This window comes from Talpa europaea, assembly GCF_964194135.1.
Source record: "Talpa europaea genome assembly, chromosome: 10".
Lineage (NCBI taxonomy): Eukaryota > Metazoa > Chordata > Mammalia > Eulipotyphla > Talpidae > Talpa > Talpa europaea.
The window spans coordinates 79,460,705-79,480,905 of NC_140077.1; the positions used below are offsets into that span (position 1 = coordinate 79,460,705).

Below are 20,201 nucleotides of genomic sequence, written 5' to 3' on the forward strand. Positions count from 1 at the left end.
TCCCACGTGGAGCAGCAGACCTCTCTTGTCTTGCCCGCTGCTCCCCTCAGCAGTGTATTTCGTCAGTCTGCCTGTTCTGTACCACGCTCTGTCTCTGGTGAATCCTCTCACCCTCCCATGCATCTGGCCTGTACCCCAGTTTTGGTATAAATAAATAAATCTTAAAAAAAAAAAGAAAAGAAATAGGATGATAGTGGGGATGGGGAGGAGGATCAAGGGAAATTGTGATGAGGAGATATGATAGGATGTTGACAAGCTGATGGAAACATTGATAATGCCGGAGAATGAGAGAAAAAAAATAGAGGCAAATACTTTGAATAAGGGGAAGAGATTGAATTCAGGGTAAACCTAGAGGGCTGGGTACAGACGGGACTGCATGATTTAAAGTAGGAAAGAAGACATTATAAACATTAGTGTGGTTAGTATTTAGGTATGTCAAAATTCTGAGGACAGTACTCAAATTGCTAACATTTGGGAAACTGTTCTGTGACACAGAAAATGAGCAGAAAAATCGGACTGAGGTGAATATTGACAGCAAACATTACTTGAGAGTCTAATGTGTTTGGCTCTTAGGATAATCATCATGCACATCTACCTGTAAGGTAGACATTTTATTCCTAATTTCCAAAGGAAGCCTCATATTATGGAGATTGTGTCAATTGCCTGAAGCAACATAGCTAATAAATGGCAGTGTACTAGCACATTTCCTCTGAATTCCCAATAAGAAGGAAAGAAAATCAAATAGTACCTGCTTCTTCAGAATTTACATTTAAATGATCAAGGATTTATGTTTGGTGTTGCTATGAATTCCATCTCCCATCCAGAATCCCAGGGGTAGAAGGAAGCATGAGGTTCATTAGATCTGGTTTTTTAGACAACTCAGATTAGGTTTGTGATATGATGTATGTGAGGGGAAACAACCACAAATTTCTTTGAGTATTCTGGGTTTTTTTTACTTTTTCTTTAATCCGAGTCACCTTGTGGAACAACTGAAAAGACCAACTCAATTGGATGGATAAGTTTGAACTCTACCTACAGTCAAATCCTTGAGCCACCACCTGGCACTGGGCTCTGGGAGGACACGGGCTGAGCTCACACCACTGAACTTCTTTGTAAGCCTTCCCAGCTGTGTTGGCAGGGCAGGAACATGAGAAATTATCCCACAGGGAATAGCAAGCACCTCCACTGTGGCAGGGGTTGGACTGAGCAGAAAAGAATTGAAAGGTATAAAAAGCACTGGCAACGAAAGATGGAAATGGTGATAGCAAGAGCTGTCATTTTAAAATGCTAATTTCCTGCACATTTACAGTTTAAACTATATCTTTTGGTCAATTTGTAAATAAAACAAAATGTTCTGCTACCATTTCCAACTCATTTTTCAAAGAGAAAGAGGGAAATAGAAAGGGAGAGGTGAGGGAGGGAGCGAGATGAGGAGAACAGAAGGAAAGAGAGGGGAGGGGAGGGAGAAATGGAGGGGAAGGGAGAAGAGAGATTGAAAAAGAGAAATGGATTATATAAAATTTATCACACAAGTAGGGTTTGAAAGTGTGTAATAATGTTCTCGTAATGTAAAAATTACCAGGCACTTTCAACTACACTGAATATTATTCGATGCAGCGATGATGACTCCTGTTTTAACAGTAAGGAAACTGAGGTTCTTCCAGTTGCCCAAGATCTTATCATGAAACCAGAAGAGTGAAGTTTGGTGCTTGTATCTGGGTTCCAATACGATGATCACTACAACCCTGTTCAGTTGCTCTGCCTCTGAATCAGAACATATTATTATGAGTTTTCACATGGTTTCTCACAAAGTATTCAAAGTAAGAGTATTTAAAACGAAATATCTGAGAATTCAGACTGTATTTAACTCTACTATAAACATATGGTTTAGGTTAGTTATATAACCTTCTAAACATGAGTTCCTTATCTGTAAATAACATAAAAGGCTGATAACAACAACCCCTGCCTTACACAGTAACCCTTACACAGAATTAAGTGGATCGATCCACTTTAATAGTGCCTGGCACTTTGGAAGTGCTCCTATAGTTATTTCGCAATGATTCCTTTTTGTATATTTAGAACCAAGCCTGGTCCATGGTTATAGGGGAATTCAATAAAAGCTCAGTAGATGTAAGTATATTTGCTTCTTTTTCTTTGGAAGGTCATGCAGAGTTGACAAATTCATATATTTAAGTAGCTTTTAGAAAAGCACACAAAATATATAGTCAAGCATGTTTTCCCAGAAATTTTATTTCAGAGAATTTCAAATCCCACCGCTAGAAGGTAGATACTGTTCAGATATTTTTCTTGGTAATTTACTAGAAGTACAAAACAATGGTAGTTGATCATTTAAGATAAAGTTAATGTATCTTCCAAAAAGAGTTAATTCAGTTAAACATCTGGGGTACCTTTATGAGTTTGGCAATTAAAATACTGATTTTTAAGGGAATTTTATTTTAGGGGGAGTATAAGTGTGTAGCTGGATTTACCTTGATTGGTTAAACAGATTTTTACAGCTCAATATAAATCCCTCTTTCTAGGAAAATATTGATGAATAATTCTCTGTGACTGATAGGTCAATAGCATCATCTTTATGTGCAAGAATATTATGAGAAATTATCTATTTCATAATCTACAATATGGAGATAGTTGGTAAGAAAAGTCCTACCTTGCACATGTCATTTTCTGGACAGCGTTGGGTCACATTGACAAGAACTGGATTATGAGATGAATTGATTGAATTTGGGAAGAATTCCAGATTTTGGTTGTTTAACCTTAGATCTTGGATACAGCCTTTGAAGAATCCCCCGTTAACCTCAGTTACTTGTCTGTCAGGCAGGCCACCAATGTAAAGTACATTTCTGAGTTCTCCATGTGGAAGCAGAAATAAATCCTAGGTTTTGTGAAGAATAATACAGTTCAATTTTATTTGGCTTGATTTTCAAAGATACCAAATGAACATTTCCATCACTTAGAACAAATTTTACTACTAACTTGGGAGAACTTGGATTCACCATTGCTAATCTGTCATGCTCTAGCCAGACACGGATGGGCTGATACGTGCTGTTTTCCAAAGCTAGAAGTAAGCCTGATGGCCAATGTTTTTGAACATGGAAAGGGTGAAGTTCTCCCCATTACTCTTGTCAAGATGGAAAACAGTATATCCAGTGTGTCATCTTGACCAAATCTTCCTGCCACATACTTTTCAATATCAAAACAGAGGAGGAGAAACAAAGTAAGAAGGGCCAGAAGCTGAAATTTATGTATCTACAGATGCAAATACATACACATATTTTTTTAAGGTTCAGGACAGGCATATTAATTAAAATGATAACTTGGCCTGATTTTCTGAACTTCTGAGTATGCTTTATTCTGAAAATAACTACATGTTGGTTTATTGTTGAGCCCCACTGCTCACTAAAGAGAAAAGAAGATCTTTGCACTGATAAACTTGCGAACCTTTCCATCGCTGTTCTAAAAATGTGCGGTTTAATGGAATATCAGATACTATTGCACTGGGAGAAAATTGGAGAGTGAGGACTCTTCCTGCAATATCTGTAAGCACACTATTCATACAGACATTATTTTTGCTATTTAAGGACTAATGTCATCATGCCTAATTATTCCTTACAAAGAACAGAAATCAAGCTAGTTTTTCAAATTCTTTTTGGAGTATGAGACCCCATATAACAATAAAAGGCTAGGCAGTTGAACAAAGGAAAAGGAGGAGTCTTCCTTCGGTGGTACTGGTCAGGGTAAGGGAATACATGGGAGATAGAAAAGTAGGTGCAAAACTGAGTAATGAACTGATTCAGAATTTTCTGTGGTCAGAGAAGATGGCAATGCACTACATGGCAATGTTATCAATGTGCATTTCCTTAGGAAAAGTATAAAGGTGGACCATGATCTTCAAAAACATTGATGGTGTATAGTAGGAACAAAGGTTCTTATCCTCCTGATGCTTATGTTATAGTTGGTGGAGACAAACCAGACAGAGATAAAGAGGTATATCATGTGGTAATATGTTCTCGGGGAGAAAATAAATTAAGCAGAGAAGGAGAATGGGGGTAGCAGAGGGGTAGGAGTAGAATGCAACAAAACAAAGAAAGTGACAAAATGAAATCAAAACAAAGCCTAGAAATACGACTGCAGAATTGAGGCTAGTAAAGGGGGTGGGGGTAGAGGTGGAAACAAAGTGGGGAGAGGACCCAGTAGTTCACAATAAAGGGATGTGGGTGCTGTGAGGTGGGTGGGGTGTGGTGATGTACACCTGAGGAGGTGTGAGCTTATTTCCCTGAATCATACGCAGTGCTGAAAACCAGTTTTACTCAATTAAAAAAAATACTCTGTAATTTAAAATGGATTAGTCAGAGAAGAACTCTCTGAAAAGGTAATATTTGAACAAAACCCGAAATAGAGATATTACTGCAAAAAATTCAAGAGAGAAATGATGGTGACTTGAATCAGTGGTAATGGTGAAGATGGTAAGAGGTGATCAGATTTTGGAAATACTTTGAAGATGGAACTGACAGGAATTTTCTGAGGGCAAGTTCATCTCCAGTGTTTTTGGCAATGGTGAAGAAAATGGAAGGAACACATTTAGGGGGAAATCAGGACCCATAGTAATGTAATATGCCCTCTTAGATACCCAGTTGGAAATGTCTAATCAGAAGTCTGACAGGTTCAGGGAAGATGTTGTGGGCTAGCTATAAGCATTTGAACTTATTAGTGTACATGTGACATTTAAAGCCATAAGAACAGATGCAATCATCAAGATAGTCAGTGAGAGAGAGATCAAGATAGTGAGAAAAGGAGCAGTCCAGAATCTGAGGCCCCAAATACTAGACATTTGGAGGTAAAGAGATAACAAAAGAGGAGCCAGTAAGATAGGGAGAGAAACTGAAGAGAGTGATGTCCCATAAGTCTGGTGAGGGAAGAGTTTATGGGCAGAAGCAGTGTTCAGCTGTGTTAACTGTTGCTGAGAGGTCAAGGAAGAAGAGGGCTGAAAACCGACCACTGAATTTTGCAATCTAGAAATCACTGAAGAACTTCACAAGGGCATTGTCTCAAAGATATGGCTGTCTTCGTTTAACATCCCTGTCCTAACCAGAAAAAGAGCAGACCTCATCAGGTTTAGATGCTGTTCTATGGTCCAGCTGAAGTTTGAGCAAAGGTAAGGCATATTTTAGTTTAGTTGAACTATAGTGAAGCTCGCTTAGGCAACCATCTGTGTTTGAAGACCTCCTGTACAAAAGGCGATATTTTCAGAACTGACTTGCTTTCCTACAGGAACACTGCATTTTGAATCTGCATTTGGAGACCACCTGCTCCAGGCAACTACAGGTAGCTTTCAAAGTGTACTGTTAGATAAAATAACCCGTTTGAAGAGGTTAACATCTCCGAATAGACTGTAGCACTTTCATATGAGATAAAATGCTTAATAAGAAAATGTGGCTCTTGAAGCTCCTGAGGTTTGAGAATATGCACAGAATCACTCACCCTCAGGGTGGTGGGGGTCCCTGCTGGCCATTCCAGGATGCCTGCGGCATCACTTTGTGGATCCAGATTAAAAGAGACAGAACACAGTGCTGTTTTTTCCTCAGAAGTTTGACTCTCCAGCAATCCCATTCTTCTTCAGAAATCACAAGCAAGTAGTCAGAGTATATGATTTGCTACATGATTTTAGAAAAACATTTGAAGCCACAGAGGACTTGTCTATGGCACATGATGGCTCTCATAGGAAGGGAGGATTTTTCACATGTGCCATTATTATGACATGAAGAACAACAAAAAATAGATGACAACTATTACAGGCTTTAATGATTGCTGGCCTGCAACAAAATCAAATTTATGAAGAATAAATAAATGGCTTAAATGTATCTGACTGGTTTAGAGTAAGAAGCAGGACACTGGTCCCATGATTGAGAATGATCCAAAGTGAGCTAGCCATAGAATGGCAAAAGTCACAGACCTTGCCAAAAGGTCACTGTGATATTAGAATGCAAAACAGAACATTCTAGAACATACTCTAGGAAGAGAGAAGTTATAGTATGTGTCTCTCTACATTGCCAGGCACATCTAAGAATGAGATGAGCAATCCAAAGCAAGCAACTAGCTGATGAAATGTCTGAAATCTAAGTCATGTGGAAACAAGTTTTGGGGAATTTTTGAAAAATGAAGTTAATTATCTATTCCTGAAGGTATACTAGCAGCAGTTGGGCCACTATACCTCCAGGTGTACACTATTGTGTACAATTGTGTACAACTACACAATAGTGTAGGATTAGTGTAAAAATAGTGTAAAAAAATGTAGTTGCAGAGTGAAGCCCCTTCCATATCTACAAAAGGGTAATTCTAGGCAGATAAGGTTTTCAAAATGTAAATGGGCGACTAAAGATGAATCATATGTAAATTGCCTCTACAAATTAAATACCCTCTAGCAGGCAAGAGGTCCATGAGACATTCTAAACATTATCTTGGAAGCGTCACACTCTTAGGCACAGCCAGCATCACATGAGATGCTGAGACATCTTTACAAACAGTTCTGGAACTAAGCTTCAGAAACAATTTTCAGAACTCTTCTGATGGAGACATTTGATTATTTTATGAAGATCAGCTTTAAAGTACTGGAAGCCCCTATGTCTTTCAGGTTTAATCGACCAGTTCTATCCTCTATGTAGGCTGCTTCTCCACAGGAATGGGAACTATGGGAGGAAAACACTGAGCCAAGATTAAGAGTCAGATCAAATTTGCTTTTGTGTTTTGTTGTGCTTCTCCTTCCTCTTGAATGTACATGTACAATGACAGGAAAACTTCATGTTCTCTTCACAGCTTGTAAACATCTTTTATAATGGGAATAAACTCCCCGACAAGCTTTCCTCATAGACAAGAGCATATGCAGAATATTTTAATTTTATGACTGAGAAATCAAATGAAATATATAATTTTCCTTCAACCTATAGCAAGAATATTCAGAAAAAGATTTGAAACAACACCCTCCCTATGAAGATATCTTTTTCTTTTTAATAGATTTTTTTCTTTTAAGATTTATTTATACAAGCACTGGGTACAGTCAAAAGCGCGGGAGGATGAGAGAATTCACCAGAGCCAGAGTGGGGAACAGAACAGGCAAACTGACGAAATACACTGCTGAGGGGAGCAGCGGGCGTGGCGGGAGAGGTCTGCGTGCCTCATGGGACCCTCGCCCATGGCCAGGGATCGAACCGGTGCTGCAGAGGCTGTGGGCAGCTTCGCAGCCCAGCGCTCAACTGCTATGCCACCGGGGAGGACCCCTATGAGGATATCTTTTGAAGCCAAGGATTTTCATAAGGGTGAAACAGTGCAGAGAAATAAGGGTAAGTGGGGGCTAGGTAACCCATCAGAAGCTTGGTTTAAAAACTTTGATTTTCCATGTTGGAAAAATAAAGAAATCCAGGACCTGTTTGGTTGGCATCTCTTGAATCTATTTACCAGGACACTTAGCATCACATGGTCAGTAGTACCCCCATGGGTCACTGCACTTGGAAGCCAGTCCAAACGAGTCAGCATCTGTTTGTTATTTTGTATATGTAGTAAAAATATTGCCTTGGGTCAATTAAGTTTTCTTCAAAAAGTGAACATTGCCTCAGTATAATTTCCCCTTTTTTTAAAAAAAAATCAGAGAACAACTTGCCCTTCCATTTAAAATATTGCATAGTGCTATTAGATGCCATATCTCATTGTCAAACAGGTTCATGATTTGCAATGAATACTGTGGTCAGGGGGGGAATCGGTGAATAGTTTCTAATAATTCTTAGCTAGTCCTACATACAATAGGGTATAGGCTAGGACTGGTTTTAATTTTGCTTCATAGAAAGCAGAGAAGCCTATTTACCAGATGTTGTACTACTTCAAGTTACTCTAAAATCTTGGGGTAAATTACAGCTGAACTTCAAAGCTGAAGGTTACAAGTACTTCTCAGAAATTTCCAATGCATGATAGTAATGAAAAGAAGCATGAATGTATTGATCACTATCAACAGCAATATTTTGAATGATGTTGGAAGTTTTGAGGAATCTGAAATACATTTCAAGCTGCGATTTGCTAGAGAAAATAGATGGATTCATTTATGGCATCTGCCAAGTGTTAGGGCTGCTACTGTCCGTTTTGTTTTTTTTTTCCTTAGGATGCTGGGGTAGGGTACCTGTTTTCTCCAAAGCAATCCTGAAAAATGTAACTTTGAGTATAAGTGGTGAGGAAAGAGCTAAACTTAAGTATGATTTTGGAGCCAGTGTGAATTACATAGAAAGGAGAGCAAGACAATAAATGTTTACTAAGAACCTACTATGCACAGATATTGTGCTAGTACTTAGCTTTGACTAGTTTCATGTCTAACAGTCCTATTTTCCACCAAAAGAGTATTTCTCTTTTTTTTTTTAGGGAATTTCACATATTTTATTTATTTTATTTTAATATTTTATTTTATAAAATTCTTACATCATTTTTCATCTTTGCACAATGTATGCATTTTCATTATGGTTATATTCCCCATAAAATTGCACCCCCCCCTTATTTTGACTCTAGTCCTTCCTCTCCCCACCCCCCCACCCCCCATAGTGTGTCTCTGGTTTATAGTTGCTTGTTGATTTTGATTTTTACTTTGTATTGATTAGTCTTTATCCTGGTCTCCTATTTAAGTTTTCTAAATTCCTGCTATGAGTGATACCATCCAGTATTTTTCCTTTTCTTTCTGACTTATTTCACTGAGCATGATCCCTTCTAGCTCCTCTTTCAAATGAGTTAGCATCTGTTTCACAACAAATTTCTAATACATACATAAGAAATGGTAAAACTGTAATAGCATTTTGTAAACACCAAGATGAAAAAACATTTGGATAGGAGCTATTGACTTATTCTTCTTACAGGAGTAAAATCATGGTGTCCTACAAATCTACTCAAAATTAATTAATGAACATCAATAGCCTCTTCTTTTTTTATCAGTAGACCACCAGTTGAAGTGTGAGGTGTCTTATATCTCCTAACAGGCAGAAGAGTGGCCGATTTTGCTACTGCTCTACTCGGAGGCACAGAACTCCTGTATGCCCTGCCTTTTCTCACCTCTCAGACAGTTCAGGCCTCCATAGGGCCTGTAGCAGTCACACCGGTAACTAAGCCACAAGTTGATGCAGCGTCCTCTGTTCTGACAAGGTTGGCTCTTGCACCAATCCTTTCTCACACAGCCTGCCAAGACATTTAATGATAAGCCAGGTGAAATGTTCTCCAGGGTAATGTGGTTCGAGTCCATTCTAATGTCTTGGAGACAGCCTACAAAGGAAGGCATGGGTGGTATATTATAGATGTTCAGCAGAGCAACACCATTGCTGTTTGTTTCCACTGGCAAACCACCAAGAAAGGAGCTTTGTGGAGCACATGTTGATTGATCAAGTTCAAATGGAGAAGGAGCTTTAGTTGTGCATTTCTCCACACAAGAGCTGTCAAGTAAAGCAAGGGTCACAGCCTCTGCAAACATCATTTCCACTGAGTGCCAGTCTCCATTGCTAGTGTTGTGGGGAATGTACAGGAGCACCTTTGAATTATTGTTGACTTGGATCGATAAGTGAATGTAGCCACCGAACAACTCTAGCATTATAAACATGTTCCTGTCACCTCAGAAAAGTAGAAGTGCCATTGGCTACACAGTCTGAAACCTGAGGGTGAAATTGCAAACTGAGCCCTGGGCAGTGACTGAGCCACTTGGGATCACCAGGAAGCCATTGCCCTCAAAAAAGAGTGTGGTGACAATCTCACACAGGGACCCAGTGCAGCCAGGTAGACACAGGCAGCTGAGTCCATGTTGGCCATGTTGGAAGTGAGGGATGAAGATTCCATTATTTAGACACTGGTGATGGATACAGCCCAGGAGAATATTAGAGCAATCCCTTCCTCCATAAAATGCTCCAGAACTATGATCAAATGGACAATTGCAAGTATAATTCCCAGGCAAGTTCTCACAAGTACCACCATTTTGACAAGAGTTTGAAGAACATTCATTAATGTCTTCTTCACAGTGGAGTCCTGTTAAAGATAAAGACTAGGTTGAAATTATGTATTGTGAGATAAGAAATGGGAGTTTCAGGTTTATGACTGTCATGGAGTAAAGTGCGAAAACTTACCGAGGAAGCTAAAACTGAATATATCATTTTGCATATATTTTGCAGAGAAGAAGTATAATCGTGGCAGACCTGGAGTTCTCCTCCAGGAATAGATTATTTGCAAATTCAGTGGCTGTCTCAAACTCCAGCCTTGACTATCATAAACATGAAAAAAGAGACAAAGATTGCTCTTGGCAGTAATGCTGGATATTTATTTGGGGACTCCATTCTCAGAAGACTCAAACTGATAATGTTTTATTTGAATCTTAGGAGGCTGTCAGCAGGTTATATTTATTCACTTTCTGTGTCTTAGATTCCTTGTTTACAACATGGGATTAATGCTTAGTATTTACATTATAGGACTTTTAAAAGGTTAAGTGAATAGGATATATAAAAGACTCATAATATTGCTTGACATATAAAAACTTCTCAATAAACTTTGATTATTAGAAAATGATAATCAAAGGAATTACCTTAAAATGACAAAATTCAAACAATATTGAGATTATTTAGAAGGTGTGGGTGTGGGCATATGGAATGACCCTCAAATTGTATAACTACATAATCAGAGATTTAGTCAGACAGCATATTAGGCCAGACTGTGCTTTGTATGAGGGAAGGGAAATGTGTTTTATTCACCAGTGTATATCTAAGCTATGGCACAGTACCAGGCTCACATCTGGTAGTTGGCAATTAAATTGTGAATAAAGATGACCTTCATAAAATGAATACAATTTTTTGAAAATATTTATTTATTTATTTATACAAGCACTGGGTACAGTCAGAAGTGCCGGAGGGTGAGAGAATTCATCAGAGCCAGAGTGGGGAGCAGAACAGGCAGAAGGACTGAAGTACACTGCTGAGGGGAGCAGCGGGCACGGCAGGAGAGGTCTGCGTGTCATGTGGGACCCTCGCTGGTGGCCGGGGATGGAACCAGCACTGCAGAGGCTGCGGGCAGCTTCGCAGCCCTGTGCTCAACCATTGCACCACTCGGGAGGTCCTGAATACAAATTTTATAAAATATTTGATTGATCTAATGCAATGCCCAATGTGTCCTTTTTGTGTATACTTAAAAGACATAGATATCTGTGCTATTAGGCTTTTTAGGCAGACAACCATTGCCATTTATGTAGCATGCATTTAGAATCTTGATGGGATCCTATTGTACTTATATTTTACTCACTTTGGATGTCTTTCATACTAACATTATTAACCTAATCACATAACCAGAACAAAGTACTTAAAAAAAATCTCCCAATATGCCTTTAAGCATATTTAATGAGCAGGGGAAGGCATTCTCCACAAAAGACTCCAAGACTTTTCTATTCACTCATGGGTAACAGCCTCATGATCATCTATTAAAAAGTCCAAGGCAATTAGAATGGCGAGTCACAAATAATGATTAAAAGCCTCAATGCAATTTAGAATCAATCTTTCCTCATCTGCTAGGTCAGTATCAGACTGTCTTAAAGCAAATCTTGGAGGGTTTCTTCCCTTTTGTTTCCCGCTGTCCTCTCCCAGCTCCAGAACGTTACGCCTGGAACAGTTTAGAAAGTTCGATTTAGAACAGTTAGAAAGTTTTCACCTGACTTTTACTGACATGAGATGGTTCCATGCTTCCTGAGCCTGGCAGTTGCTTCAAGTGGACATTTGTTCTTGGGGCTTTTGTTAGTTACTTGGAGCCTCCTCTGATCTCTCCTCAGGCTAATAGGCCAGAGACCTATGAGGCAGATAAGCATCTCCTCTGTCCAGCTACTCTCACATTGCTCCTGCAATGCCCCTTCCCTATTGGTTTTCTGAGGTTGATTGTTTCTTCACTAACTGTCCTTGAGGTTTCTCTCACCTTCTGACAGGGCCTACTAGGCAGGGTTCCTTTTACACTGATCACTGACTGATACTTCTATCTTGGGTTTTCCATCTGGACCTTGGGACCCACGTGTCTTTGGCACATTTACTTTGGACGCATTTACTTCTGAGCACATCACAGAAGAAATTCTCTGTCTCCTCTTTCTGCTGCCTCAGATTGAGTCACAGGCTTTCATCTTTTGAGTCTCAAGCAGGTGGAGAATCTATTGTAAGTTGCCCATTTCTTCAGACCCCCAAATTTAGAGGAGACTGGCATATTTTTTGAACTGGCATTTTTTTTTTTTGAACTGTTAGAAGACCATCATGGATTCTCCTCTCACTCTTCTGGTGGTAAGAATGTAGGTCTAAGTCTAAATTTGAGGAGTGAGGTGCAATTCACAGAAAACACATTACCAAGTCACTCCAAGGAAATCCCTTTATAGACTAGTGCCTTCAAGTTGCCTCTCAAGAATTTTCACATACCCTTAAAATTACTAAACACTTCACATGCCTGAAACCTGTTATCTGCATTTATTTTGACATGCTGCATATATAGTCTCTGTCATAATTCACTTTGGTAACTGACACTAGCCATATGTTAACCTTTTAGTTGAAATTTCAATTTATTGTTTTCTCTAATTCATAAAATACCTCTCTGTGCCCTCCTCTCATAGAGGATTGTGAGAGATGAAAAGCAGAAAGGACATAACTGGCCTCAAGATGCTTACAATATAATGAAATAACAAAATATATCATAATAGATGAAAATACACTACACATAGCACATTTCTAATGAACATACATTATATAATAATTACACAATATAGGGCCTCCCCTGGTGGTTCAGTGGTTGAACGCTGGGATTGAGGTCAAAATAAGGGGGTTGCAATTGTATGGGGAATATAAAAATAAAATTAAAAAAATAGTGATGTTTAGGGCCTCCCTGATGGCACAAGGGTTTAAGACACAACCTATGAAGTTATCCACAGCCTCTGCAGCATGAGTTCGATCCCCCTGCCAGCCAGGGAGCAACTCACATGCGCCGGTTCAATCCCCAGCCATGGGAAAGGGTTCCACATGGTGCTCAGACCTCTCCTGCTGCGCCCGCCGCTCCCCTCAGCAGTGTATTTCGTCAGTCTGCCTGCTCTGTTCCCCACTCTGGCTCTGATGAATTCTCTCACCCTCCCGCGCTTCTGACTGTACCCAGTGCTTGTATAAATTAAAAAAAAAATAATTATACAATATAATTAGGAGAATATGGGAGGGGCAAACTCAGTAACATTAAAGAATGATGTATCAAAGCTTTAAAGAAAAGGTATTGAGTAAGAAGTAATCATAAATCTTCAGCTATGAAACCCTATATTTAAAATAAACAAAAAATATTGACTACATATTTACCATGTATAAAATACTATGGGTAACATGGGGTAATAACTGGTTCCATTAAACTCAATGAGTTTAATGAAGAAGTCAGGCAAATTTGTGAAAAATTAAACAATAGTGTAAGTCTAAACAATGCTGAAAAAATATTAAACAGGATATGACAGATTCTAAGAGAGGCATATAAACAACAGCTGCCCTGGTGTCTCTGGAGAGTGATTGTCTTTGAATGGGCTAGTTTAGGAAGGTTTTGTGGACAAAAGTTTAATAAGCTTTCACATTTGGATCAGATTGACAAAGTGGTATGTGAAAATAACCAAATAAACAAAACTCATCAATGGATAAGCAAAAGACATTTAGAGCTGACAGTGAGTTTAGCAATAGATCTGGTATGGAGGAATTATGTAGGAAAATCAAGTCAGAAAGACTGGAGAAAGTCTGGAAATTTAAAGTTTGTATTGTTCTATATTTACTTATTTGTCTGTTTGCTTGTTTGTTTATTAAGAAGGAAAAAATAATGTGTTAGAAGGTCCATCCAATCATTTATAAAGATGAATGCCAAAGATAATTAAGACAAATAGATGTTTGATAAATACCTCCTAGCACCTAGAACTGTATGCCTTGACAGTTGTAATAAGTCTTTTTTTCTACAACATGCTGCCTATAAGGAAAATAAAAAGAGCTGACACAAAATATGCAAAAAAAAAAAAACTTCAGAGACATTAAAAATCAGTATATATCTCTTTTTATAAAGATTTTTATTATTTATTTATGCATACAAGAGCTGGGGTACAGGCCAGAGGTGTGGGGGAGAGGTGAGATGATTCACCAGAGCCAGAGTGAGGAGCAGAACAGGCATATTGACTGAAGTACACTGCTGAGAGGAGCAGCAGGAAAGACAGGAGAGGTCTGCTGCACCATGTGAGTTGCTCCCTGGCTGGCAGGGGGATCGAACTCATGCTGCGGAGGCTGTGGATAACTTCATAGGTTGTGTCTTAAACCCTTGTGCCATCAGGGAGGCCCTAAACATCACTATTTTATTTTATTTTTATATTCCCCATACAATTGCAACCCCCTTATTTTGACCTCAAGCCCTCCTTTCCCTACACTCCAAAGTGTGTCTCTGGTTCATAGTTGTTTGTTGATTTTGATTTTTTCTTTCTTATAGTTATTCTTTTTCCTGGTCCCTTATTTAGGTTTTCTAGATTCCTGCTATGAGTGAGACCATCCGGTATTTTTCATTTTCTTTCTGGCTTATTTCGCTGATCCCTTCCAGCTCCATCCATGTTGCTGCAAATTGCATGTGTTTATCTTTTTTGAATGCTGAGTAATATTTCATTGTGTATATGTACCACATCTTCTTGATCCAGTCATCTATTTTTGGGCATTTGGGTTGTTTCCAAAGCTTAGCTATTGTAAATAGTACTGCTATAAACATAGGGGTGCAGGTGCTCTTTGGAATTGATGTTTCTGTGTCCTATGGGTAAATACCTAGGAGTGGAATTGCTGGATCATATGGAAGCTCTATCTTTAGTAGGTTGAGGAATCTCCACACAGCTTTCCATAGTGGTCGGACCAGTTTGCACTCCTACCAGCAGTGCAGGAGAGTTCCTTTTTCTCCACACCCTCGCCAACATTTGTTGTTGCTAGTTTTTTTAATATGTGCCACTCTCACTGGTGTGAGATGGTATCTCATTGTAGTTTTGATTTGCATTTCCCTGATTGCAAGTGATGTTGAACATTTTTTCATATGCCTGTTGGCCATTTGCATTTCCTCTTCAGAGAAGTTTCTTTTCAGCTCTTCTGCCCATTTTTTGACTGGATTATTTTCTTTGTTTTTGTTGAGTCTCATCAGCTCTTTTTAGATTTTTGTGATCAGTCCTTTATCATTAGTGTTGTGTGCAAAAATTTTCTCCCAGTCGGTGGGGTTTCTCTTTGTTAAAAATCAGTATACATCTCTTAAGACTTCATTGCAAAATAGCATAGGACATATAAGTCAATAACATACATTAATCATTCATGCAACATTTTTAAAGAGAAATGCAGGAAAATGTGCAATACGATTCTGAAATATTTAATGCAAAATGATTAAAACAAATTTTCCTGCAAAAATTATAAAAACATGTGATGTCGAACACTTTTTTTTGACAGTTTCTCAAAAAGAAGCCATCTCTTTTTTTTATTTTATATATAATTTACATCATTTTTTCATTTTTGTACAATGTATGCATTTTCAGCTTAGTTATCATCCCCATAAAATACCCACCCCCCCTTGTTTTAATTCTACTCCCTTCTCCTTCCCCCCGTAGTGTGTCTCTAGTTTACAGTTGCCTGTTAATTTTGATTTTTACTTTATTATAATTAGTCTTTTTCCTGATCCCTTATTTAGGTTTTCTAAATTCCTGCTATAAGTGAGACCATTCCTTCTGGCTTATTTCACTGAGCATGATCCCTTTCAGCTCCATCCATGTTGCTGCAAATGGCATGAGTTTATCTTTTTGACTGTTGAGTAATATTCCATTGTGTATATGTACCACATCTTCTTGATCCAGTCATCTATTTTTGGGCATTTGGGTTGTTTCCATAGCTTAATACTGTAAATAGTGCTGCAATAAATATAGGGGTGCAGGTGTCCATTTGAATTAATGTTTTTGTGTCCTTTGGGTAAATAATACCTAGGAGTGCGATTGCTGAATCATGTGGAAGCTCCATTTTTAGCAGATTGAGGACTCCACACAGCTGTCAAAAGCTCTATTATATTATATGGGCCATTCCAATTTAGTGATTTCAGGAAAAAAATATAGTGTTACCACAGATGATTTATTTTGTTTATTAAGATTGTGTATGTGGATATTGGATGGTGTTACTCATATGTGAAATATAAAGAAACAAAACAAAGGGTCAGACAAAAGCAAACCAAAAACACACCCTAGAAATCTGACTGTAAAATTGAGGTTACCAGAGGGGAAGGGAGAAGATGAAAAGCAAAGAGGAAAGGGGGTTTAGTGGACTGTGGTGGAGGGATGTGCGTGCATGGGTGGTGGGTGTAGAGGGGTCACATACATGTGGACAGATGTGAAATTGTACCTCTGAGTTATGTGAATCATATAGTGTTGTAAATCAATGTCAACCTCAATTAAAAATAATGAAAAAATAAAACCACTACATTTATTTAGGTCCTTTATAAAAAGATTATGTATGTGTATAGCATAAAGCACGTGAATGTTTCTTCAGTATCCACTCCTCTGTTCTATTTTGTTATTACACTGTTTTAAAGTTATGATTCAAGAGACACATACACCCTCTATACCTGAAATTTGTTCAGAACCATACTGTAGCTCAGATAAAAATACTAAGCCCAGAGGAAATTTGATTCAATCCATTGTGTGAAAAATATTCTGTTATCTTCAAACAAAAAACAAAATAGCTGCAAAAAAAAAAAAAAAAGCTTTGCATTTCAGTTCTGTTTCACTTGATTTTGCACTTCAAAAGTCACACTTTGAAACTTGGTGATATAGGTAAGTGATTTTTGGTTTTTTAAAGACAGACAAGTAGAAAATACAGCATTGCACATGCTCATGCTTGTTGTCTTTACTTTGAAAAGTAATTTCAGAGAAACTCAATCCAGTTCAACCAGAACTATCCTAATTGGCTTTGATCAGTAAATCATCAGAAAGGGATCTGCTTTTACTTCATCTTTTTTCCCTTTTCTTGTCAAAAGTAAATGATTCAATACTTGAGTTATGGTGAATTATAAAAACCTGCTTTGTACTGGGTGGAATGTGTTACGATTCCACATTATGTTTGCTTTCTCTCTGCCATGGTTAAAATTGATTTTACATTCTTTAGTAGTGCTCACTGTCATGTCTCACAATTTGTTATTATTTTTGTTCTGCACATTCAAAACACTATGTCAAAGGCCAAGTAAGTTACTGACTTGGTAAGACCTGACTTTCAAGACATTCTTTTATTTATCCCCCAACATTACTTTCTACTGCCCATCACATCAGTGGCCTGTATTAAAACATTTTTAGTAGGATTAAGATTAAAGCACTTTCAAAGCTTTCTCCCTCTCACCACTTCTTCAAAATCCCAATCCTGATTCAGGATTCAGCTCAGTTGGTACTCATCCCTCTAGAATGCCTTCCCTGGAAACTCTTGTCGGGCTTTGTCCTCGAACGTCCAATATAAGGAATCCAGCATAGACTGAATTGTATAGCTATTTATTGTTTTGTGTTTGTGATTTGCTTTCTTCTAACTGTAGTGTAAGACTTTTAAATGTGAATGCCTTTCTATTTTTACTTTCTTGTATTATACTATCTGTTACAGCACTGCACTGTATTCTGCAAACTGTACTATCTAAGAGTACCCAGGATGTGTTTTCTTTGATGAGGTGTGTGCCATACTATCATAAATTTTTAAACATAAAACAAACATGCAACCAGTCTTTCCTCATGTATAAAAGAACAGTCTCATGCCCTCCAAGGCAACTTTAGTTCTAATGGAAGGGTTCTGGAACTAGCATTCACAGATGTTAAAAGCATCCATGAATAGACAGTACAAGTTCATAAATTTCTTGAAAATACATGAAATATTTTGTGATTTGTTGTTATTGCATATTTCTAGAGAAAAATAAGAATAGCAAGTAGTGACTTTAAAGTTTAATATCATGGTGGTGATTGGGGACTACACCTTAGGGGGAGGGAAAGCAAACATTGTTTAAAAATGAACAATGATGTAAAATATATATAAATAAATTTTAAAAAACAGCATGGTGATGGTTCACAGTTGATATGGTGGTAGGAGAACTTTGGGGACTACACCTGAGAAACCAATACTGTACAAAATGAACAAAAATGTAATATTGCAAATAAACAAAATAAATTTTAATATCATAAGAACTTTTTAGTATGTGTGTGTGTATATAGAGAGGGGGGAGATAGTTTAAATGCGGATTCCTAGGAAGCATCTATAGACATTGAGATCTTATAAATTTTGATTAAGTCCAGAGAGGCGAATTTCTTTTTTTTTAAAGATTTATTTTTTATTTATACAAGAGCTGGGGTACAGGCCAGATGTGCGGGAGGATGAGGATTCACCAGAGACAGAGAAGGGAACAAAACAGGCAGACTGAAGAAATACACCCTCTATACCTGAAATTTGTTCAGAACCATACTGTAGCTGAGGGGAGCAGCGGATGAGAGAGGAGAGGTCTGCTTGCCATGTGGGTTGTTCCGAGGCCGGCGGGGATCGAACCGGCACTGCAAAGGTTGCAAACAGCTTCACAGCACTGCACTCAACCACCTGCACCACCAGGGAGGCCCCAGAGAGCTGAATTTCTTTTTTAACATCCCAGTAATCCTGATAATGGTGCTCCTTCGGTCTGCTCTAAAATTGCAAGTTTTTTTTTTTTTTTCTCCAAGAAAGTCCAAGAAACTCTGATTGAAGAAAATTGTTTCTTATATACAAATTTTATCTTCTAATTTAAATGTGTCAATTTTGGGGACCTGGCTTTGGGTTGACATCACTGTCCCTAAGCCATGACAGTGGTTTTCAGAACAGCAAATAAGTTGATATAAATTTCTTGTGAAAAGTCTGAAACAACTTCACCAAATATTTCTTTAAAATTACTATTTGGTCCAAACTCCAAGTCTCTAACATACTGTGGGAATCATACCATATGCTGCCTATTAGCTGATTACATTTCATTATGTCCTTAATAAAAGCAAAATAACATATTAAATCTGCAACAAAGAATTTCCATCCACAGCTTGTCATTCCTCTAATCATTTTTATATTTCATCCCGAGTACATTCTTAAGATTTTAAGTATCTTTTTTGGCATATTGTAGCTGTACACACATAGACTGACTTAGCTCCTTAATTGTCTTCCATACATTAATGAGAAGCCTACTCAATAAATATGGAAGAGGAAGGAGGTGTTTGGAAGCCAAATGTTCCAGAAATACTAATTAAATGTATGATACTGCAGGAGTTACTTTGTTTCTCTCAGTTTTGCCTTGTCAATAGTAAAACAGAAGTGACCACCTCTGTACTGTTTACCTCTAGAGGTTGTGAGAACTGAATAAGGCAATTATTATGTAAATATTTTGGGGAAAATATAAGATACTGTACAATGAAAGGATAATGTGTTTCAATGAGTTAAACTTGAAATTTTGGTTAAAAGGTAAAAATATCATTATTTTATAAATCAAGCTAATAAGGGACCGACCTCCCTGGTGGCTCAAGGGGTTAAGACGCAGCACTATGAAGCTATGGGAAGCCACTGCAGCACAAGTTCGATCCCCGGCCAGGGAGGTAACCCACATGTCACAACAGACCTCTCCTGTCTCACCTTCTGCTCCCCTCAACAGTGTATTTCAGTAGATCCTCCTGTTCTGCTCCCCACTCTTTCTCTGGTGAATCTTCACACATACACCCTGCACCTCTAGCCTACATCTCTTGAATGCATAAATAAAACAAATCTTAAAAAAAAATAAGTATCAATATTAGTGGTGCCTGACCTCCTCACAGAAACCTCACCAACATGAGGCAAAGTATGAGACAAGGCGGTGCCCCTATTGGGGTCTGTACTGATGAGGAAAGGCAGCATCTGCCATTCAGCTAGCTGCTTTTTACAGGTAGCCAGAATGCTGCTTTCCCTTCTATTTTTATACCTCATCTTGCTACGTGCCTTCAGAAACTGTGACTTACAGACAATAATAAGGCAAAAAGTGAAGAAGGACGATTATATTCTATGTAATGCATCCCACGAGTGCCACTGACACCAACGCCCATCCGAGAAAGAAAAACTGGCTAGAATTGGGGTTTTGCCTGAATTCCATGG

At 38.2% G+C, this 20,201-nt stretch overlaps 1 protein-coding gene across 1 annotated transcript in view; it reads right to left on the reverse strand.

Moving 5' to 3' along the window:
* CRB1 (crumbs cell polarity complex component 1) overlaps positions 1-20,201 on the reverse strand; it is a gene marked incomplete at both ends in the record, with an annotated part of 164,994 nt that overhangs the window by 49,401 nt on the left and 95,392 nt on the right. The window contains 8 exon segments of the mRNA XM_084245542.1: positions 1,037-1,202; positions 2,669-2,858; positions 2,860-3,098; positions 3,101-3,171; positions 3,174-3,203; positions 9,097-9,646; positions 9,650-9,670; positions 9,674-10,053. Coding sequence (XP_084101668.1) covers positions 1,037-1,202; positions 2,669-2,858; positions 2,860-3,098; positions 3,101-3,171; positions 3,174-3,203; positions 9,097-9,646; positions 9,650-9,670; positions 9,674-10,053 — 1,647 coding nt within the window.